The following is a 24008-nucleotide window of genomic DNA, read 5'->3' on the forward strand; positions in this document are numbered from 1 at the left end:
CTCCCTCCCTGCCCCACCCCCCAGCTCGTGCTCTGTCTCTCTGTCTCTGTCTCTCAAAAATTAAATAAACAAAAATAAAATAAACAATAATTGTAGAAATAAATTAATATTTATAATTAATATTTATAATTTATAAATAAATGTGAATAAATTGATATTTATAATTTATAATATATTATGAGAAAATAAATATAAATATTCAATATAAATAAATAAATAAATAAATAAATAAATAAATAAAAATTTTAAATGTTTGTTTATTTTTGAGAGACAGAGAGACAAAGCTCGAGCAAGTGAGGGGCAGAGAGAGAGGGAGATGCAGAACCCGAAGCAGGCTCCAGGCTCTGAGCTGTCAGCACAGAGCCCAGTGTGGGGCTTGAACTCATGAACCGCGAGATCATGACCTGGGCCGAAGTCGAACGCTTAACCAACTGAGCCACCCAGGCGCCCCCTGCTAATTATAATCAACATTACAATTTTTTTTTAATAATAAATTCTACAATATAAACGTTAACCTAATTAGTTCTGAGTGGCAGGGAGAGAAAATAAAGCCTAACTGCCAAACCTCACCAGCCTCGTCGTCCTTCCAAAGCTTTTGCCTGAACTCTTGAAAAAGATAATGAATTGGCATGAATTAGGCAATGTGTCAGGCTCATCCTATGGAGTACTCCATTAAGCCTATAAAATTAAATAAATTAATTTATTATTTATTAGCAGAATCATTATTCCTATTTTTGAGGTGGAGCTCAGAGAGGCTAATTTACCGAAGTTCACACAGCCGTTAAGTATCAACATCAGCTTAGAAGCCAGCCAGGTTCATTTGGCTTCAAAGCTTCCCTCCCCCCGCCCCCATTAAACCATTCTGTTTCACCAAAACCTAGAATGGTTTGCTGAGTGTCATCTTACATTTTCCTCAGCACCCTCAGTAAGAAAAGGCCTCTCATCCAAAAACATAACAGTTGACACTGCTAACAGAGTTCAAAGCATCTCCTGTCATCCTCTCAATTCCTTTGATAACAACCACATTTAAGAATGTTTTGCAGCCTTTAAACTGGCAAATATTGCCACATCAAGCATTTTTAAAAACCAGTGATCAAAATGAACAGGATTTATATTATAACTTCATGGTTTTCAACCCTCACCTTGGATGGTCCAGTGAAAATAAAGGTAACATAAACTCAGAAAGTAATGCTTTCTGAATCACAATGTTTGTTTTATTATTTTATGTTATTTTTTTAAGTAGGCTTTACAGCCAGTGTGGGGCCCAACATGGGGCTTGAACTCACAACCCTAAGGCGAGGACCTGAACTGAGATCAAGAGTTGGACGCTTAACCGACTGAGCCACGCAGGCTCTTATATATACATATATCTATATATATATATATATATATATGGATTGGATTTCCTTTGTTACTCTGAAGTGACACTAAAAAATGATAAAATTTATTATTAGATACATGCCAACCAGAGGAACCACCTCAAAATCTGACCTAAAGTGAAGGTTGGGGGGAGCAGAATATCAGAATGTATCTCTTAAGATATTTAAATACACTACTGCCATTTGTTTTTCTCTTTGGACTTGTTTTAATATAAAAACACCTCCTAGGGGCGCCTGGGTGGCTCAGTCGGCTAAGCGTCAGACTTCAGCTCAGGTCACGATCTCACAGTTCGTGGGTTCGAGCCCCGCGTCGGGCTCTGTGCTGACAGCTCAGAGCCTGGAGCCTGTTTCAGATTCTGTCTCCCTCTCTCTCTGACCCTCCCCCGTTCATGCTCTATCTCTCTCTGTCTCAAAAATAAATAAACGTTAAAAAAAATTAAAAAAAAATAATAATAAAAACACCTCCTAAACCATAAAACATATTTCCTTCCCAGTTCTAAAAATAAAGCAGCCCAAATACTGCTGTGAATTTTTTTCATTATATATAAAAAAAAAAAGCACCTCCAGAATTACAAATACGTACACTTGCTTCAACCTGACCACCCAGTGCCACAGGTTTATAAATTGTATAAAAGCATAGAGCGTTAAGATGTTTACTAAAAATTATTAATAGGTTTTCAGGCTTATGTAATTTAACTTCCCTGTGACTATTTTATAAGAAGTATTACCTCCACTAACAAAATAATATGTTTGGCTTGATAGATTAGTCATGTACTCATACGACGCTACAGGTGAACCAGGCACATTGTTGCATGCGGTGGGATGTCATGGAAACATCGAGAAGGGTGTGGCCGGCGTGTGGGGGAGCATAACCAAAAAACAGTTGTCAGTTGATTCTTCACTAATTTTGGTCTTCTCAGAATAAAGATGTCAGCTGTCCTTTCTTACAAGACAATTCGTTTAGAAGACTTTCCTGAAATACTTTCTTCCTGAAATAGACAGAACTGTAGGCCGATGTGTCATTTTAGTTAATCAAAACAAGTAGGCAAATTAGTCTCTTTTATTTTTTTAATGAATGTAATTTAACGGTATTTAATTTGCATACAGGAAAGTTCACCCAGAAAAAAAAAAAAAGTCTCCATATAATGCACTTTTGTAAACCTCCACAAAGCCCTTCATTAGGAGACCTAATTGATTTTTCCTACCCACTCCTGGGGGGGAGAAAGCTATCACAGTACCTGCTTATTCACTCAGAGAAGAAATGGGTGTGCCTGATGTTTCAAGCAGAGATTTGGGTTAAAAAGTCCTGTGGCTCTGTTCTTACGGGGAGATCTTGGCCAATGCTTGTTTGGAGCATTCAGGAAATCTGTTTTTCTATAATTAAAAAAAAAAAAAAAAAGGAAATCTGTTTTTCTGAGCAATAGGGGAACATCGCTTGTCTGCTTGGTGTCCTCCCCATGGGCCCAATTTAGTTCAGCTTGCAGCCTTCAGTGGAATTATTTTATTTCTTGCTTATTTAAACCTGCCTTGATCCGAAAGAGGGACTTGGAGGCTTTTTACAGTGACGCATAGGATATACCATATGAAATAAATGAGAAAGTGAGGATTATTGAAATCAGAAAGCCAGGAAAATATGATGAAGCCAGGATGAGAGGTCAGTACAGAAAACACATACCATAAGAGCTCTTGTGGTTGATAGAGTTTGGTCATCCATTTGGCTCTGGACAAACGGCTCTGTGCTTTGCACAGGGACCAGAGCATGAAGAGAAACGAGGACAGTGGTAAGATTTATAGCGCCCGGAAGTTGAAGCAAAAAGGGTGGATCTCAAGTCTAGCCTTGCCCCGGTGTTGGAATGTGACATGATTTTTCCCACGGGCCCTCATCAAGATGGCGCTGTGTGATGTAATGGACTAGCTCCTCAAAACATCTCTTCGAGAAATACGGCTTTTCTCGTACAAGCCCTTATGTGCCAGCAGATGGCCAAAGGCCGCAGCATGAGTCTGTAAAGCCACTTCTTCAAGGGGCCTTTCCCTGGACTGACTTTCTTCTTTAGTAATTTGTTTTCTCTCAAAGGCTCTCCAAGCTTTTCTGTCTTTCGCCTCTCACTTCCTCCCAAGCCCTTCCCTGCTGCTCGTCCCCATACTCTCTGCTAGCGTTTACGAGATTGGAAATTCTTCAACCTGGAGATTCTCCGAAAACTGCCTTTGCCTTCCCCACTGACTGAAAGAGGCTTGCCTTGGGGCTTGCAGCTCGTTTAAGCAAGTGGGGCATGGTGCCCACGCAGGAGTCATCTACACCCACCAGCACTCATAGCCCTGGGCCTTGCCAGCATGCTCCCTGAATGTCCATTTCACGGGTGACAAAACTGCAGCCCAGCAAGTCCAGAGAGCTTGCCTGTGGCAAGCAGTTCAACATTGGTGGTGAAGAGTGGTATGAGAGCCAGGGCTAGACCCTTCTTCTACAACTCTTCTCTTTTCACCGTGCTGATTCCATGTACAGTAAGAAGATCGTCGTGTTTGTGGACCTTTTGGTTTGGTTTTGTTTTGAGTCAGTTGACAGTCTCTGCAGAAGCTTTCTTAACTGTGTCCTTCAGACGTGAGAGACATCATCACAAGGAATCAGAAGGCTGGTGTGTTTAAAACTCGGAAAATATCAAGCGGGTAAGCTACCCTTCTGCATTAAAACACTCTGGTGTTCTCACTACTAGGGATGATTGTTAAAAATAATAATAGCTAACATTTGCTGAGCATTTACTGTGGGTCAGGCCCTGTTCTAAGCACTTTAAAAGTATCTCATTTAATGTTGAAAAGAACTTGTAATGAGGCAGACGGACATTTTCATTATCTTCAATTAATAAATGAGGAAAACTGAAGTGTATTGAACCCTGGGTTGGGAATGATTTAAGGGTTGAGAGTGTACAGGATGAGGCTGGGGAGGTCCCTCGTGAGACCTCCTTATGAAGGCTCTGTTACTAGGGGCAGTCTTGTTCCCAGGGACTTTTTCATTGTCCTGACCTGGGGAGAAGATCGCTACTGACATCTGGTAGACAGAGGCCAGGGATGCTGTTCAACATCCTGCAATGCACAAGACGGGCCCCTTTGAGAAACCTCGCTCCATTCATGATTGTAAAATGGGCTAGGTGTCCTTTCCCTTTCAGCTTCTGTTGATTCCTATTCAAACTTAGAGAAATGCCTCCCCTCAACCAAAACAATAGTGCTTTCTGTGATGCTACATTTCCTTTTGCCCTGATGATAGGAACCAGAAGAGTGAGTAATCATCGTTCAGTACTTTTCCCATGAAATGTCTCTATTTGTGCATTTTTCATGCATAGGTCAAACCCCAGACATTAGAAGAACAGTCTGATTTTTAACTAACTATTTCATTTATTTATTACTCTTAACCTGTCACCCTTTGATATTTTGAGTTTTCTCTGTGTTGAAGATGCTTTCCCACCCAAACTGCTCAGTTTGGGGGTGTGGGAGGGAGATGAATGAACAGCAACAACGCTTAAAACCTACAGTGGTCAACACATTGGGACGAGGCCATGGAATAGCAATAATTATTTTTCTCTCCTGTCAGCTGGTGAAGATAATGGAGTGTCCACGTATGTGTTTTGAAATTTCGCAGAATGTCAGAGTGGGCTGGTGGCACAGGGGACGATGTGCTCTGTGTTCCTCATATAAATAACAAACCCTTTCTGTTTCCCAGAAAGCCTCAGGCAGGTCAGGAGAAAGAGCAATCTGTTACCTGTGTATCCTTCATTCTTAGGACAGCCTTCACTCCGCGGTGTAGACTGCCCTACCCTTCTGGGGAGGCCTTCTTTAGGGACGTGATTTGCAACCTGGTCTTTTAGTTATCAATCAAAAGCACATTTTCTGTGTTGTCCTCATTTACATTTATTTAATGCTTAAGGTCATTTGTGACCATTTGAGTGTATTTCAGCATATGGAATCAGGGAATAATAGATTTCAGCATCATGCTGTGAAGTGAGATTGTGTTTTTACAAGACATAATGTTGTTTACTGGGTGTTAATAATCACTAATTAATAAACATATCTACATTTCTAAAATGTGCCATTTTGAGGAATAAAAATGTCAAGTGTTTAACTTATGGAGTGCAACAGAATTTGCTGTCGTCTTTTCATAAAATAATTGTTACAGAAAGAAGCAAAATGTCGTTATCCAACACAGGACGTTTCCAAAATGGCCTTTGTTTCTATTTACCTGTTATTAAAAATGCGATCTCTAAATATGTTGTTCTGATATGTACCTGGACATATAACATGGCAATAGTCTTATAGGAACCTCCCAAGGTGAGAGATTTGGGGTTTTTGTCTTTATCTTCTATTCACTGTGGTCAGTTTTTTCTCTTCTGACCTCTGCAGGCATTTTGTCCAAAGTCTACTAAAAACACTTTGCCAGATAACCGGCGGATGAGTCAGACCTTGAAACGCCTTGATCTCATATTAAGAAGCTACTTGACCACTTAACCTTCCAGAAGCTAAGAGGGAACTGCCAACCAGTGATGTAGTAATCAGCATTTCCCTTCTCTCCACTGCTTTCCCACCCATAACCAGTACAATATGATGAGCACATTAGTTCCATGCGAGAAGAAATAAAAGGAAACTGTTCACAAAAGAGCTAAGATATAGTTCAATGTTCTTTTTTATTGCCTCAATGCCTATGCAGAATTTCTCCTCCAAATTGGAGGTGTGGGATAACAGTAGCGACAGATAACTAAGAAGTATTTACCATAGCTACAAAGCCCACCTGTGAGCCCAATATTTCTGCTATTGAAAAGCACTTCAAAGCTTGACATGAAGTTTGGAACAGCCGAGAGTTTCCTGTGACTTCATTCGCAAAGGAGATGTGACAGCAGAAAGGTGTATCAGGGTATGAGGACACGGGGCCTAGGAAACGGTGTGTTTTTAGAAAGGAGCGGGAAACTGCCCAGAAATGGCAACGGCACCCCAAGCTCCCCTTCCCGCTGCTCCAACAGCATGCTCAGTGACCATCAGCCTCCTCTTGCCTCTCAGCCAGGGCAGACGCGGGTGCCTGTGGGGCCCCACATTTTGAGGGCTCTCTTCAGGAGAATGAATTTGATGACATCTTACTTTGGCAAATTTTACAGAAGCATTTGACCATAGGAACACATCACTTGGGACGCCTCATGTGCTTGGAAGGAGCCTGTGCAAGTAAGGGACCCAGATACTTAAGCTCCACTAGCTTCACAACGAACCCACCCCTGCTCTCCTAAACATCACCACCCTTGCCTAGAATAACGCCCTTCCTTTAATAACAGACTTTCTCACTCCCCCTGTTCCATTCTAATCCCAGTCTAATTGTTGCGTAGTGAGACAGACTTATCTGTGGAGGCCCGGGAGCTTTAGCCCCGGTGAAGGAAGATCTAGGATGCCCATTGATGAAGCGTTATATCCATTTCATCTCACAGATCTTAATACAGTCATTTGATGGTTCACGTGTTTGTCCATCCATGTAGCCATCCACTCATTTAACTGATAGGTCCAAGGCATTCTGCCTTTGAGAATATAAATATGGAGTTAGCGAGAGTAACTTGTGAACAAAGGAAATTGTGCTGCTAAATATAGCCAGAGAGTGGTGGAAAGAGCAAGGATATTTACGGCTTCTCAATTGTTAGGTTTATCTGAAGCTGTCTTCAAAACCTTGACTGTCTCATAAAAAAGCATTTGGAGCTTTTGACGTCTACATGTTGCTGGGTGTTCTAGAATTAGTGAATGGCGTCATTCTCTGGTTAATATTAGTTAACAGTTACAGTATTTTTAAAAATCTATTAAATATACCCTGCTGTGATATTAAAAGTAAGTTTCTACCGAAGAAAAGAGTTTATCTTTGTGCGAAAATTGCTGGCGAATTTAGGCCTGTGACTTGTATTATTCTTTGATAAACCATTAATTTTAGTAAACTATGGAACTTATTATAACATTTAAGACTTCTTTATAACCCAAATTTCACCTTTATGTGGGCCCCCAGGACTGGCTATTGGCCCCATTGCCCTACTGCTTTTTAAGATTTATGTCTTTTCTGAGGCTCATTTCCTTTTAAAGGTTAAATCAAGGGTGTGAAAAATGATTCTAAAAGTGTAAATGTCCACCAAGTGGGATCCAGTTGCTGATTTTTCTAGGCCTTCTGCAGCCTGCCCTCACTTCCTTCACTCTCCTCATTCAGTCTAGCTCCCTCTGCTTCCCCAGCATATGCCTTCTCCCTTGGCCCTCTCCAGGGGCCTTCTCCCATGGCCACCCAGGCCTCTGCACTCTCTGGACACATTTGGTCTTTCCCATCACTGGCCTTAACAAGTCCTATTCCCTTCCCCCTCGTCCTTCTAAATTCTTCCTTGTAGGATGGCCTAATTATCATTTATCCTGCCTTAATCTTGTCATCCTTTTAACTTCCATTGGCCTTAGACTGATCCCACAGTTAAAAGTGCCATATTCTCTTATTGCTCAAAGCATGTTGACTTTGTCTTTTGATTCATTTCTTTTTTTAAAAATTTATGTAATTTATTTTTTTAATTTACATCTAAGTTAGCATATAGTGCAAAAATGATTTCAGGAGTAGATTCCTTAATGCCCCTTACCCATTTACCCCATCCCCCCCCTACAACCCCTCCAGTAACCCTGTTTGTTCTCCATATTTAAGAATCTCTTATGTTTTTGTCCCCCTCCCTGTTTTTATATTAATTTTGCTTCCCTTCCCTTGTGTTCATCTGTTTTGTATCTTGAAGTCCTCATATGAGTGAAGTCATATGATATTTGTCTTTCTCTGACTAATTTCACTTAGCATAATACCCTCTAGTTCCATCCATGTAGTTGCAAATGGCAAGATTTCATTCTTTTTGATTGCTGAGTAATACTCCATTGTCTATATATATATATATATACCACATCTTCTTTATCCATTCATCCATCGATGGACATTTGGGCTCTTTCCATACTTTGGCTATTGTTGGTAGTGCTGCTATAAACATTGGGGTGCATGTGCCCCTTCGAAACAGCAAACCTGTATCATTCGGATAAATACCTAGTAGTGCAATTACTGGGTCATAGGGTAGTTCTATTTTTTTTTTTTTTTCAACGTTTATTTATTTTTGGGACAGAGAGAGACAGAGCATGAACGGGGGAGGGGCAGAGAGAGAGGGAGACACAGAATCGGAAACAGGCTCCAGGCTCCGAGCCGTCAGCCCAGAGCCCGACGCGGGGCTCGAACTCACGGACCGCGAGATCGTGACCTGGCTGAAGTCGGACGCTTAACCGACTGCGCCACCCAGGCGCCCCGGGTAGTTCTATTTTTAATTTTTTGAGGAACCTCCGTACTGTTTTCCAGAGTGGCTGCACCAGTTTGCATTCCCACCAACAGTGCAAAAGAGATCCTCTGTCTCTGCATCCTCGCCAACATCTGTTGTTGCCTGAGTTGTTAATGTTAGCCATTCTGACAGGTGTGAAGTGGTATCTCATTGTGGTTTTGATTTGTATTTCCCTGATGATGAGGGATGTGGAGCATTTTTCCATGTGTCGGTTGGCCATCTGGATGTCTTCTTTGGAGAAGTGTCCATTCATGTCTTTTGCCCATTTCTCCACTGGATTATTTGTTTTTTGGGTGTTGAGTTTGATAAGTTCTTTATAGATTTTGTATACTAACCCTTTATCTGATATGTCATTTGCAAATATCTTCTCCCATTCCTTTGGTTGCCTTTTAGTTTTGCTGAGGTTCATTCATTTCTTGACAAATATTTCTGTCACTTTCTGCACACCAAGTACTGTTCTAGGTGCCAGAGATGTAGTGATGAACAAGACTGAGAAAGCCCATGCCTTCTTGGACTTCACACTCTAGCAGGGGAGACGGATAATTTTCTTGAAGGCAAAGATTCTGCTTAATATGTTTTTATATTCCCTGAAGCAATTAGTACGCTTTAACCCCGCCATAGAAAAAGGTTTTTAAGATTTGTAGTTGGAGCACATTTTGAAAGACATGAATCCATAAGGCTTATGGAACCAAATAATTTTTAGTAGGAGGAAAGTCAAGCTCTGGAGACTCAGACATCAGTTTATACATCAGATAGCTGACTTTCATTTCAGGATAGGCTTCTTCTCAGGAATGCCTATGCCGTGTCTATAGACAAACTGACATTGTAAGTAGGCATTTATCTGTCCTTTGTCAGGTTGAAGAGGAAGGTTAGAAGAAGGTAACTGAGATAAGGAGGCTGAAGGCTGTCTTTGGGAAATTTTCTGATAAACTATACCTGTTAGTGAGTTTTGCTAGAATTATGTAACAGAATCTTGAGAACTGCTGACAATTCTAGAGATGCCACAGTCCTGTTTCCTTCCATCGCTATCTTGGATGTGGGGGAAGGAAATTACTACATGTACTTTCTATTACGAACATCTTTTTATTTGCCTGACAAATTTAAAGAAGGATCCATGTCCCCTACTCTTCAGTGTTTTGCCGTGAAGAAACCAGCTCCCTCAGGCATGTTATCCAGTTTTTGATTATTTTGATAGAGTTCTCCTTTTTGTATTAAAATGAGCCAGATTTTAACAGTTGGGGACATTGTATTTTTTAAGGCATCCTCTTGAACTGCAGTAAATTAAAAATTAAGGCCTCTTATTCTAAAATAACATTATATTAACTCTTTGGACATGCGGTTTCCTACTCCTCACCAAGATCAAAATCTCACTATCCAAATTTGGCCAAGTTCAATATTGATAGCCAGGTGTGCATGTCAGACTACTGCATCCTCTGCAAAAATGCCTTCTAGTTCTAAGAGAAAAATCACTCCTTTATAGAAATGTGTATCACCAAAGTTACATATCAAATAAAAACATCTTCATTTTCTTTCTTTTTTATTTTTTAGAAAAAAAAATTTTTTAACATTTTTATTTATTTTTGAGAGTCAGAGAACGAGTGGGGGAGGAGAGAGAGAGAGGGAGACACAGAATCGGAAGCAGGTTCCAGGCTCTGAACTGTCAACACAGAGCCTGATGCGGGGCTGGAACCCACCAGCTGTGAGATCATGACCTGAGCCAAAGTCAGATGCTTAACTGACTGAGCCACCCAGGCGTCTCTCTCTCTCTCTCTCTCTCTCTCTCTCTCTCTCTCTCTTTTTTAGAGAGAGAGGGAGAGAGCATGTGTAAGTGGGGGAGTGGGCAGAGGGAGAGAGAAAGAATCTTAAGCAGGCTCCATGCTCAGCAAGGAGCCCCACCCGGGGCTCAATCCCACAACCTGAGATCATGACCTGAGCCGAAATCAGGAGTCAGAAGCTCAACCAACTGAGCCACCCAGGTGCCCCAAACGTCTTCATTTTCAAAGGATTTCTTCACTTTAAAATGGACAAGGGGCAATCTTAAAATATTTCTTTAGAGAATGGCCACATCATAATCCATTGCTAAAAACTAATTGTTTTTTAACTTTAATAATAGTCTTTTTTCAGTATTTTGCCATTACAAACAGTGCTGCAGTGAACACATCTGTACGTAGACTGTATATTTGCAAGTATATCTACACAACAGACTTTCAGAAGTGAACTTTGTCTATTCATATGGCTCTACCAAAGGGTAAATTACTACCTCTTAGTAATATATTTTCCTATCTGTTAAGACTAGTCCCTTGTCATTATGCTTTCTTTTTAGAATTTTCTAAAATTATGTTGGTATTTTTATTACGCTGGCATTTTCATTGTGATTGAAAGAAATATAATTTACTAAGCCTTGACGTCTTTATGACTGAGTCTTCCTATTCAAGAACAGGGCGTTTTCTTTTTATTCAAGTTTTTCCAGATGTTTCACTGGCACTTAAAATCTTTCTTCATGTCTCTTGTTAAGTTTATTTTTGGAAATTAGTTTTGTTTCTCTTGTAAATGAGCTCTTTTCTTTCATATATTTTCTAACTGGTTGTTATATGTATGTTTATAAAGGAAGCTACAGGGTTTTGTATAGTAAATGTTTAGTCATCTCTATGAGTTATTGTTTCTGAAGTTTGTCAGTTTATTTTCTTGAATTTTCCAAATAAACAATCACATCATCTACAAACGATGACGATTTTGACTTCTTTCCAATTCTTATACCTCTTCTTTTATATCCCTTGTATACTTTTATTGGATAAAAATTTCCAGGATGATATTAAATGATAGGCATTTTTGAATATGACTTTGTTGGGACTCCTCTAATATTTCACCAATTAGCTATGCATTAGCTTTTGAGTGGAAATATATATGATATTTTTTATCTTGTTAAGGAAATTGTTATTGGTTCCTAGTTTTCAAGAGATTTTATTATAAATAAATTTGGAACTTCAGCAGGTGCCTTTTTTGCATGAACAGAGCTGAGCAAATTGTTTTTTTTTAATTTCACCTGTAATTATGACAAGTCCTGTTAACCAGTTTCCTAATATTAAAGCATCTCTGCATTTCTAGTCACTTGGTCATGGAGTCTTAATTTGTCCTTTAACATGCTGCTGCATTCTAACGTGATATCTGGAATTATTTTTATAACAAGTTTGTTGAGATACAATTCACATGCCATGCAATTCACCCACTTAAAGTGTACAACTCAATGGTTTTTAGTATATTCACAGAGTTGTGCAACCATCATGATCAATTTGAGGACATTTTTATGTTCTAAAATATAAAAAGTGATACAAATGTTCTAAATTCTAAATAATAAAGTGACCCATTAGCAGTCACTCCCCATTGCCCCCCCACACTTTCTCCGTCCTAGCACTAGGGGGCCACTAATCTACTTTCTGTCTCTATGGATTTGCTTATTCTAGACATTTCACATAAATGGAATCATACAACGTGTGGTCCTTCATACCTGGTTTCTTTAACCTAACATAATGTTTTGGCGTTCATCCATGTTTTAGCACATACCAGGATGTCATTCATTTTTATGGCTGAATAATACTCCACTCTATGGATAGACCACATTTACTTTATTTTATTTTAATTCCAACATGGATAACATACAATATTGTATTAGTTTCAGGTGTATCGATTCAACAATTCCATACATTACTCAGTGCTCATAAAGATAAGTGTAGCCTTAATCCCCTTCATCTATTCTACCCGTCCCCCAATCCATTATGCATTATATTATGGATTTAATATAACCATCAGTTTGTTCTCTGTAGTTAAGAGTCTGTTTTTTGGTTTGTCTCACTTTTTTCCTCTGTTTTGTTTCTCAAATTCCACATGTGAATGAAATCATGTAGCATCTATCTTTCTCTGTCTGGCTTAATTGAGCTTAGCATTATACTCTCTATATCCATCCACGTTGTTGCAAATGGCAAGATTTCATTCTGTTCGTAGCTGAATAATATTCAATCGTATATATATACTACATTTTCCTTATTCATTCATCTACTGATGGACACTTAGGCTGCTTCCATAATTTGACTATTATGAATAATGCTGCAGTAAATATAGGGGTGCATATATCCCTTAAATTAGTGTTTTCATATTTTTTTAATAATTTTTTAAATGTTTATTCATTTTTGAGACAGAGACAGAGCGTGAACAGGGGATGGGCAGAGAGAGAGGGAGACACAGAATCTGAAACAGGCTCCAGGCTCTGAGCTGTCAGCACAGAGCCCGAGCGGGGTTCAAACCCACGAACCGTGAGATCATGACCTGAGCCAAATTCGGACGCCTAACTGACTGAGCCACCCAGGCGCCCCAGTGTTTTCATATTCTTTGGACAAATACCCAGGAGTGCAATTACTGGATCATAGGGTAGTTCTGTTTGAAATTTTTGAGGAACCTCCATACCGTCTTCCATAGTGGCTGCACCAGTTTGCATTCCCGCCAATAGTGCATGAGGGTTCCTTTTTCTTCACATCCTTGCTAGCACTTGTTGTTTCTTGGTTTTGATTTGAGCCATTCTGACAGGTGAGAGGTGATATATCATTGTGGTTTCAATGTGCATTTCCCTGATGATGAGTGATGTTGAGCATCTTTTCATGTGTCTGTTGGCCATTTGTAGGTCCTTTTTGGAGACATGTCTATTCATGTCGTCTGCCCATTTTTTAATTGGAATATTTGGGGTTTTTTGGTGTTGAGTTGTATAAATTCGTTATACATATTGGATACTGACCCTTTATCGGATATGTCATTTGCAATTATCTCCTTCCATTCAGTAGGTTATCTTTTAGTTTTGTGGGTTGTTTCTCAATGTCCGAGAAGTTACTGCCTGTGCTCTCTTCCAGGATTTTTATGGTTTCAGATCTCACATTTAGGTCTTTAATCCATTTTGAGTTTACTTTTATGTATGATATAAGAAAGTGGCCCAGTTTCTTTCTGTTGCATGTAGCTGTTCAGTTTTCCCAGCACCATTTGTTGAAGAGACTTTTTTCCCATTGCATATTCTTACCTCCTTTGTCAAAGACTAATTGACCATATAATTGTGGGGTTATTTCTGGGCTTTCTTTTCTGTTCTATTGATCTATATGTCTGTTTTTGTGCCGGTACTATACTATTTTGATTACTACAGCTTTGTAATATAGCTTGAAGTGTAGAATTGTGATACTCCCAGGTCTGTTTTCCTTTTTCAAGATTGCTTTGGCTATTCGGGGTCTTTGTGGTCCCATACAAATTTCAGGATTGTTTGTTCCAGTTCTGTGAAAAATGCTGCTGGTATTTAGATAGGGATTGCATTAAGTGTGTAGTTTGCTTTGGGTAGTATGGACATTTTAACAATATTCGTCCTTCCAATCCATGAGCATGGAAATGTCTTTCCATTTATTTGTGTCGTCTTCAATTTCTTTCATCAGTGTTTTATAGTTTTCAAAATATAGGTCTTTCACCTCCTTGGTTAAGTTCATTCCTAGGTATTTTATTATTATTGGTGCAGTTGTAAATGGGATTGTTTTCTTAGTTTTTCTTTGTACTACTTCATTATTAGTGTACAGAAATGCCACAAACTTCTGTACGTTGATTTTGTATCCTACAAACTTATTGAATTCATTCATCAGTTCTAATAGTTTTTTGGTGGATGGATAGACTACATTTTATTTATCCATTCACCATAGACATTTGGGTGGTTGCCATTTTTGGGCTATTATGAATGGTGCTGCTATGAACATTTGTGTACAAGTTCTTGTAACAAATTTCATTTCCCTTGGGTGTATATAATCATATACTAACTCTATGTTTAACCTTTTGAGGAACTGCCAGACTGTTTTCTAAGTTGGCTGGACCATTTTATATTCCCACCAGCAGTGTATATGTTATCCGGGCTTTTTGCACTGATATTCATCAGTAGAAATGGTCCACAATTTTATTGCACAATCTTTATTAGATTTTAATATCACTGGTATGATGGCTTCTTAAAAGAATTTGGAAGCTTTTCTTATCTTTTGAACCACCTAATCTGGGTCACCCTAAGTTGCTACCATAATGCTAGATCAAAGCAATTTTTACCCCATTATTTTGGAAGCTATGACTTGAAGTTGGCAACAAATAGTGAAATTCTTATATTAAAATTGCATTATACTTGAAAGTTCATAAGTTTGAAAAAGAAAAAAGAAATGAAAACATGAAAAAACAATAATCAATTTGTGATTTCACATCTAACGGCACATAATTGTAATTTGATATGAAATAAGAGCTAATTCTAATTTTTTATCATCACTTTGTTTTGCTCTTATGTAAGTTAATCAGCTGTCATAATTATGGAATCAGAGATACTTGAAATGGGAAATATAATTAGTAAAATAATTAGTACCTTTCATTCCAAGATTTCAAAACCCTTTACCAGTCCTCCTTAACCAGTGTGGAATATACTGGTCAACAACTTAGGAAGTCCAAATGTTAAGTAAATCTGTCTTCCTTTTGGACTCTGAAGTAAGTTTATTTCAGCTGAATTACAGACAAAAACACAAATCCAGAGAGTGGGGTCAGTTTTAAAGTCAGTCCAGAAATATACAACAAGCTAGAGCCATAGCTCTCAAACTTTAGTATCAGAATCATCTGTAGAACTTGTTGTGACACAGAGATTGTTGGGCCTTATCCCCTGAGAGACTGAGGTGGGGGCCTAACAGCTTGCATTTTGAGCAGGTTCCCAGGTAACCCTGCTGCTGCTGGTCTGGAGACCTCACTTGAGAACCACTGAACTTGCGGTCTCTCTGAGCGTTTCTCGTTAAATTCTATAGTGTTTCATTGCTTTAAAGTTGTCCCAATTTTCATTCATTAAAACCAGCTCCATCCACCTTACTCCCATGTTTATTTTATAGATATCATGTATTTACAAAGAAAGTACAAGATCTGACATCCTGGCAACTCTTAATTGTCTGTAATTAATCAATCTTGTAGATCCTCTAAAGTAAAATTTTCATTGAGACCTCATTTTACGTCCCTTTCACCTTTCTCCAAGCCTTCTTTCTTAGTCTGGAAATGTGAATTAGTTCCCTTCAGGATAAAAATCAAAAAGTTGGTCAGGTCATCTGTTTCAAGGAATTTATATAAATGAAATCCTGTTTTGGTTCATCTGTGATGTTGCTTCCTTCCCTTAGTGATCCCGGGGGGAGTGGGGTTTTGTTGTTGTTGTTGTTGTTGTTTTCTTTTGTTTCAATTGAAGTATAGTTGACACACAATGTTATGTTAGTTTCAGATGTACAGCGTAGTGATTCCACAAGTCTCTACATTATGCTATACTCACCACGAGTGTAGCTACCCTCTGTCACCACACACTATTACAACACCATTGACTATATTCCCTGTGCTGTACCTTTTATCCCATGATTTGTTCATTCCACAGCTGGAAGCCTGTATCCCACTTCCTTCACCCATTTTGCCCATCCCTTCACCTTTTTCCACTCTGGCAAACATGTTTGTTCTCTGCATTTATGGGTCTATTTCTGCTTTTTTTTTTTTTTTCAACGTTTATTTTTTTTGGGACAGAGAGAGACAGAGCATGAACGGGGGAGGGGCAGAGAGAGAGGGAGACACAGAATCGGAAACAGGCTCCAGGCTCTGAGCCATCAGCCCAGAGCCCGACGCGGGGCTCGAACTCCCGGACCGCGAGATCGTGACCTGGCTGAAGTCGGACGCTTAACCGACTGCGCCACCCAGGCGCCCCCTATTTCTGCTTTTTGTCTGTGTATTCATTTGCTTTGTCATTTAGATTCTACCTGTAAGTGAAATCGTATGGTCTTTGTCTGCCTTATTTCACTTAGCATAATACCCTATGGATCCATCCATGTTATCCCAAGTGGCAAGACACCATTCTTTTTTATGGCTGAGTAATATTCCATTGCACACATATATACCACATCTTCTTTATCCATTCTTCTATTGAGGAAACTTGGGTTGCTTCCATATCTTGGCCATTGTAAATAATGCTGCAATAAACATAAGAGTGCAGATATCTTTTCAAATTAGTGTTTTTGTTTTCTTTGAGTAAATACCCAGTAGTGGAATTATTGGATCGTAGGATATTTCTATTGTTAATTTTCTGAGGAACCTTCCTACTGTTTTCCAAATTGGCTGCATCAATTTCCATTCCCACCAACAGTGCACGTGGGTTTCTCTTTCTCTACATTCTTGCCAGCACTTGTTATTTCTTGTCTTTTTGATTCTAGCATTCTGACGGGTATGAGGTGATATCTCATTGTGGCTTTGATTTGCATTTCCCTGATGATTAGTGATGTCGAGCATCTTTTCATGTGTCCGGTGGACATCTGTATGTCTTCTTGGGACAGGTCCTCTGCCCATTTTTCCATGGGATCATTATTATTGTGGTGATGGTGATGATGATGATGTTGTGTTGAGTTATGTAAGTTCTTTATATAGTGTGGAGTGCTCTTAATTCTGTTTTTAGGGCCACTATTACTTCTCTGGAACGGCACCCTTTTTAAAATCACTCTTTTGAAAATAAAGACATTTGACATGTGGAACTAAAAGTCTAGACCTTTGGCTAAAGAGTATTCTAAATGCATATCTATACTGGTAAAGATCTTCTGGAACAGGTTTCTCAAAATGATGCATGACCCATTTTCATAGGAATTACCTTGTGGTGCTTATTTTAAAAACAAAAGTTCCTTACTGAACTGGACTCCCCAGGGTTGTGGTTCATGAATCTCACGTTTTAACAATCTCCCATGGTGATTGTGATGTATTTGGATCACAGATCACACTTTGATCAACTTGTTTTATCCCTACATTGCTGTTCCGTTTAGCATACCAACTGAAAGCATAAAGGCGAATCTATTGGATATCCCGCTATTTGTCCTTAGGAGAGGTGTTTTGTTTTGTTTTTTGTTTTGTTTTGTTTTTACCTTCCATGTGAGGGCTTTGTTCCTCATGTTGGACTCTGGACTTCTATGGTGGCATCTTCATGACGATGTAAATGGCAGTGGGAGGGGGAAAGTTGTACAGAGAAGGGAGAGTTCTGATTAGTTTCTTGTCTGCATCACAGCCTTTCGTTACTGGGATCCAACAAGAAGCACACATCAGAGGTGGAAGAGTCCTCTGAGATAATCCACCAGCTGTTCTCAACCAGAGGTGGACTGTGTGCCCACCTCTGAACCTGTTTGTAATTATGTGGGGTATTTCTGTTTGGTTGTCACAATGACTAAGGGTTGTTACTAGAACCGGAGGGAGCAGAGAGAGTAAACATCCTACAGTACCAGGGACTACAGTTCAGAGTTGTCCTGTCCCAAATGCCAATACTACCCCAGTTGAGAAACACTAATCCTATACTAGTTGAGAAAAATGGAGATCCAGAAATTAACCTTGGATCACTTTTATAGCATTGCTTATTTTCTGGACTTTTTTTTTTTTTTTTGAATTGCTATATCTGTCTTACATACGCTCTTCTTTAATTAAGTTTGTTAGCGAATAACATTTTTACCTAAAATGTTTCACTAAATTAGCTGCTATTCTAGTTCAACTTGTGTCATTCAGTTCAAGGTAATAAAATGTAATTTAGAGTCTGCTCCATGTAAAAGCACTATGGTGAGCCCTTTAGGGGTTACCATGAGTAACCCCTAAATATGAGTAAGGTGAGGTTTCAAGATACCCACATGAGACATAAGATACTTGCCCAACTACCAAAACACAAGACTGAGTCTGCTCTAGTTGGGTTACTCGTGTTTTGTAAGTAGAAAAAGAAGATCAGCCAATCCAAGGAAGAGGGATCTGAGAAAGGGTCATGAAGGAGGTGGCCCTTGAAAGGCAAGAGAAGAAAAGCAGTTGAAGAGTGCATTCTAGATATGATAAGCAGGGAGGAAATCATCAAAGGCATAGAGGTAGAAAAGATGTGTCCAGGCAAATTTAGTTCTTTGGTGTGATGAATGGTGGCAGGCTAGAGGCCGATGACCAGTTAGAAAGTCATTGCATTGAGGTGAAGGTTGAAGGTGAATGATAGAGCACGTAAAGGGACTTCTGAGGGATCAGGCAAAGTTCCATTTCTTGATCTGGGTGGTGGTCCCAAGTTTTTTAGCCTCATAACTAATTAGGATGCATGTTTGCTTCACATAGTTTTCTGTTTCACTGTTTTATTCTATAGTAAAAAGGGTTGGTTTTTGTCGTTGTTTGGTTCTTGTTTTGTGTTGTTTTTTGTTTTTGTTTTTGTTTTGCTTGTTTCAAAGCCATCTCAGTGGTTCCAGAGAAAGGGAAAGAAGTAATCAGGCCTGAATAAGAGTGCAACCTGGTAAGCAAATATGGAGGCCATTCCAGAGAATTGACTGTATGTGGGCATTAAAGAAAATAGGTGGAGTGAGAGAGCAGTTTGGGACATGATGCATTCATGTGGTCATAGAACATAAATGTGTGTTCTATATGTGACAATAACTAGCAAGCGGTTAAGCGGGAGAGTTCAAATCTCAGGAAATGTGCCAGAAGATATGGAGATCAACATGAAGAGATAAGAGCAGAACTATGGAAACTGGAAGGTAAAAGAAGATGGCCAATGACAGAATCTTGGAAAATGGCTGTCTTGGAGGCAGAGTAATAGGAGTCAGTCAGGGACACAGAGAAGGAACTGGAGATAGGAAGGCTGATGCAGGGTGGTGTGGCGTAACACCGCTCCTTGACGGGAGCAGGGTCAGCTGCTGCAGATCGCTGAAGGTCTGGCAAATTGCAGAGCAGCGCTGGTGTCTGCTGGGGGAGAGGTCATATTGCAAGGGCAGGTGAATCAAGGGGAGTAGACTCCTCCTGCCAAACTGTTGATGGCAAAGGGAAAGAGACAAGTAGTATGTATGTCAAGGAGAAGCAGAGTCAAGGACAGCCAAGGAAGAAGAAATAAGTAATATATGAAGTGAGGCGGGGCGGGGGGTCAATTTGATGGAGCAAGGATGCAAAGCGGTGCTTCTCAAAGTATGGTCCCCAGACCAGCAGCACCAGCACCACGTGGAAATTTGTTAGAAATGTGGATTTGCTGCCACCACCCCAGACCTACTGAATCGGAAACTCTGAGACTGAAGCCCAGCAATCTGTATTTTAACAAACTTTCTGAGCATTCTGATGCATGCTCAAGTTTGAAAAGCACCGAGCTAGAGGAAAGAGGGAGTGGCTTAACCCTGCGCATAGGTGGAAAGGACGGACTTTGAAAGGAAGGACTACTTCCTTTTAGATAAGAGGCAAAGAGAAAAGATGAAGAAGAGGGGAAAGATATCAGAGAGCCCCAGGCTTGAGATAAGGTCATCTTCGAGAACAAAGACCTGGGATGTTGGGGAGCTAAAAACAGAGATGTGTACATCCAGCCTCCAAACCCTTGCCTCCTATACACTTTGTCTAAGATATAATTCCTCTTTCTCTTTCCTGTCCAAAACCTGACTTTAACATCACATTCCACCTTCTACCTTCTTTAGCCTACTTTCTCCAACATGGCCCTCTGTAATTCTTTTGTTTCATTTCCAGATAAGACTATGTTTCCTTTGACTGTTCTAATTTTGTTACTTAGAAACAGGTCCTCCTTGTCCTACGTTCACAGCCTCCAGACAAGTGCTGAATAACCCTGTGGATGGACCGGCGCACAAGTTAGGAAATCAACAGATTGGTGTCCCTCCTCATTCTCGGTTTCTGTTCTAGATTTGGATTCCTTCCTCCAAGTGTCTAAGGCACCATTAGAGAAGCTTCTAGCATATGGCATTTTGAAACTCTATAAAAGATCGGGAGAAATGGAGGGCCAAGTGATAGGGAATGGTTTGAAAGAAGAGAAATGATTCCCCAGTGTAGGTTAATACTATGAATGACTTGAATGGACCCTCCATAACGGGGAGCTAAGCCCAGACAGTCTTTGAGAAGTAAGATGTAAGAAACCGTGGAAGCGTTCCTGGAGTCTGTTGCAAGGAAGAATGGGTGTAATATCCATGTGAAGAAAACCACTGCCTTCCCCACTGCTGGTAGGACAGCTTGTGTTTTGTTTTGTTTTGTTTTGTTTTGTTTAATAAGTCTAAGTTCATTACATTTGGCAAACATCATCAAGAATTGTATCAGTATGGGGCGCCTGGGTGGCTCAGTCGGTTAAGCGTCCGACTTCAGCTCAGGTCATGATCTCACGGTTCATGAGTTCGAGCCCCGCATTGGGCTCTGGGCTGACAGCTCGGAGCCTGGAGCCTGCTTCGGATTCTGTGTCTCCCTCTCTCTCTGCCCCTCCCCCGCTCATGCTCTGTCTCTCTCCTTCAAAAATAAATAAAAACATTTAAAAAAATTTTTTTAAGAATTATATCAGTACACTATTGCAAACACACAAGGGACAACAGTTTTAACAGCAGAATTAAAAACTGTGACTCGCTCCTCAACAAGGAATCTACAAATATAACGGTAAACAAATATTAACTGTGCGAATGTGAGAAAAGAAATACCTTAAATCTGTAGAGGGAAGGTTATCTGTGAACACCAGAATGAAATACAAATGAGATTAAGCATGTTTGACATTAGGTTTTATTATAAACTTAAAGCAGACTTTCTGTTTGAGAAATTTTTTTTCTTTTTTTTTTTTTTTTTTTTTTAGTGTGAGTTTTAAATCACAAGGTAGGAGTCCTATCAGAAATTGACTTGGCTTTGCATTTCAGGTTGAAACTCCAAAGTCAAAGCCAGAATGAAAAAAAAAAAAAATCTAAGTTAGTGCAAGAATAAGGGAAGGGAAACTGATACTGAGCACCGATACTGCATCTTTCATATATTCTAGCTCATTCGATTCTTTATTGCTGTGCAAGGCAGCTAACGTCTGTTACAGATGAGGGCCATGATACTCCGCGTCTCTCAGCCCCACTGGTCTGTGAGTGGCAGAGCTGGTATTTGAACTCAGAGCTTTCTAGCTACAAGCCCAGCATTCTTTCTGCTGTGCTGTACCTGTTAAACTTACTGGGTTTGATATGCCTATAGGTATTCAGATTTTTCTAAAGCATGGGGAGTTCTGTAATGATGATTGGCTTTATATTTCTATCTGTAAAATTGTACTCTGCTTCATAATGAATTTCAAACAAATAAGATTTTGACATTGTGGTCAAATAAAATGGTGACAACATAAATTTTTCTTCAGTGTCGGTGTAATTCTAGGTAACACATTGGCATGATTTGGGGATTTGGAAGAACCATCTTTTACTTGTCTTTGCATCTGAATGTTATGCCTTAGATTGTGTAAAGTCCATATAGGTCCAGGGGCTAGGAGTATTTATGTATACACCCTGCTGTCTCAAAAAGCATTTCCCTTTTAGCTTTTCCTTAACAGTTGCATTGAGGTAAATTGGCATCCAGTAAACTGTATGTACAATTTTGTAAGTTTTGAAATTTGTGTATACCCTTGAAGCCATCACCACAATCCAAATACTGAAAATATCTCTCACCCCCAAAAGTTTTCTCTTGCCCTTTAATAATCCCTCCTTTTTGCTTCTTGAAGGTTCCTCCCTCCCCAGAAAACCACTGCTTTGTTTTCCCTCCCCTTATATGAGTTTATATTTTCTAGAGATTTAAATAAATGGAATCATTCAGTACGTGCTTTTTTTTTTTTTAGAAAGTCAGTGTTTTCAGTCAGTAAGAATATTTTGAGATTCATCTGTGTTGTTGCATGAATCAATAGTTCTTTCCTTTTTATTCTTGAGTAGCATGCCGTTGTGTGGATGCACCACAATTTATTTTTGTTTTCACTCATCGATGAACTTTTCGGCTGTTGCCACTTTGGGGCTGTTACGAATGAAACTGTTAGGAATATTTTATTTATGTACACATATGGATATGTGGATATATTCTTTGTATGGATATGTGCCTTCACTTCTCTAGTGTAAACCACTTACGAGTGGAACAGCTAAATCATATAGAGACACATATGTAACGTTTTAAGGAACCCAACAAACTTTTCCAAACTGGTTCTACTATTTTATATTCCCATCAGTGCTGTCAGAGAGTTCTGTTTTGTCCACAGCCTCTTCAACACTCGATATGGTCAGTCTTCTAAATTACAGCCTTTCTAGGGCACCTGGGTGGCTAAGTCAGTTCAGTGTCCTGCTTTGGCTCAGGTCATGATCTCGTGGTTCGCGAGTTCGAGTCCTGTGTTGGGTTCTGTGCTGACAGCTCAGAGCCTGGAACCTGCTTCGGATTCTGTGTCTCCCTTTCTCTCTGCCCCTCGCCTGCTAACACTGTCTCTCTCTCTCTCTCTCACTCTCTTTCTCTCTCTCTCTCTCTCTCACTCTCTCTCTCTCTCTCTCTCTCAAAAATAAATAAACATTAAAAATATTTTTTAAATTATAGCCTTTCTAATAGGTGTATAGTACTATCCCATTAGGGTTTTAATTTGAATTTCCCTAATTACTAATGATGTTGGGTATCTTTCCATGTGCTTATTTGCCACTTACGTATCTTTGGAAAAGCATCTGCTCAAATGCTTTACCTACTTTTTTGGGGGGGGGGGGTTGCTTGTTTTCTTATTAACATACTCTGAGAGTTCATTACATATTTTTTATATGTTTATATGTAAGCTTACATGATATAACCTTTTATCAGATATATGATTTGCAAATATTTCCACCCAGCCTGTGGCTTCTCTTTCCATTCACCTCATAGCATCTTTCCAACTACAGAAGTTTTCATTTTAATGAAGTCTAATTTACCAATTTGTTCTTTTATGGATCACGTATCTTGTGTCATATTTAAGAAATCTTTGCTCAATCCAAAGTTACAAAGATTTTCTCCTGTACTTTCATCTACAAGTTTTATAGTGTTAGGTTTTACATTTAGTTTTATGACCCATTTGGAGTTAATTTTTTAATATGGTACAAGATATGTGTTGGAGATATATATATATATATATATTTTTTTTTTATGTGGATATCCAAATGCTAAAACACTATTTGTTGAAAATACTCTCCTTTATCCACTGAATTACCTCCATTTATTTAGGTCTTATTTAATTTCTCTCATCTTTTGTCAGAATTATCTCCAAGTATTTCATATTTTTATTCTACTAATGGTATGGGTTGTTTAATGTTATTGTGAATGGTATGGAATTGGAAATTACAATTTCCAATTATGTGTTGCTTGTATAAAGAAATGCAACCGATTTTTGTATATTGGTCTTATATTCCATAAGCTTCCTAAACTCACTTATTAGTTCTGCTTGTTTTTTTGTATATTCTATTGGATATTCTATATAGACGAT

General features: G+C 39.2%; 1 protein-coding gene across 1 annotated transcript in view; it reads left to right on the top strand.

Annotated features, from left to right (window-relative positions):
- CAMKMT (calmodulin-lysine N-methyltransferase) overlaps positions 1 to 24008 on the top strand; it is a 399914-nt gene that overhangs the window by 341849 nt on the left and 34057 nt on the right. The window contains exon 7 of the mRNA XM_030310520.1: positions 3974 to 4040. Coding sequence (XP_030166380.1) covers positions 3974 to 4040 — 67 coding nt within the window. The remainder of the gene's footprint in view (positions 1 to 3973; positions 4041 to 24008) is intronic.

Source organism: Lynx canadensis, chromosome A3, assembly GCF_007474595.2.
Source record: "Lynx canadensis isolate LIC74 chromosome A3, mLynCan4.pri.v2, whole genome shotgun sequence".
Classification (NCBI taxonomy): domain Eukaryota; kingdom Metazoa; phylum Chordata; class Mammalia; order Carnivora; family Felidae; genus Lynx; species Lynx canadensis.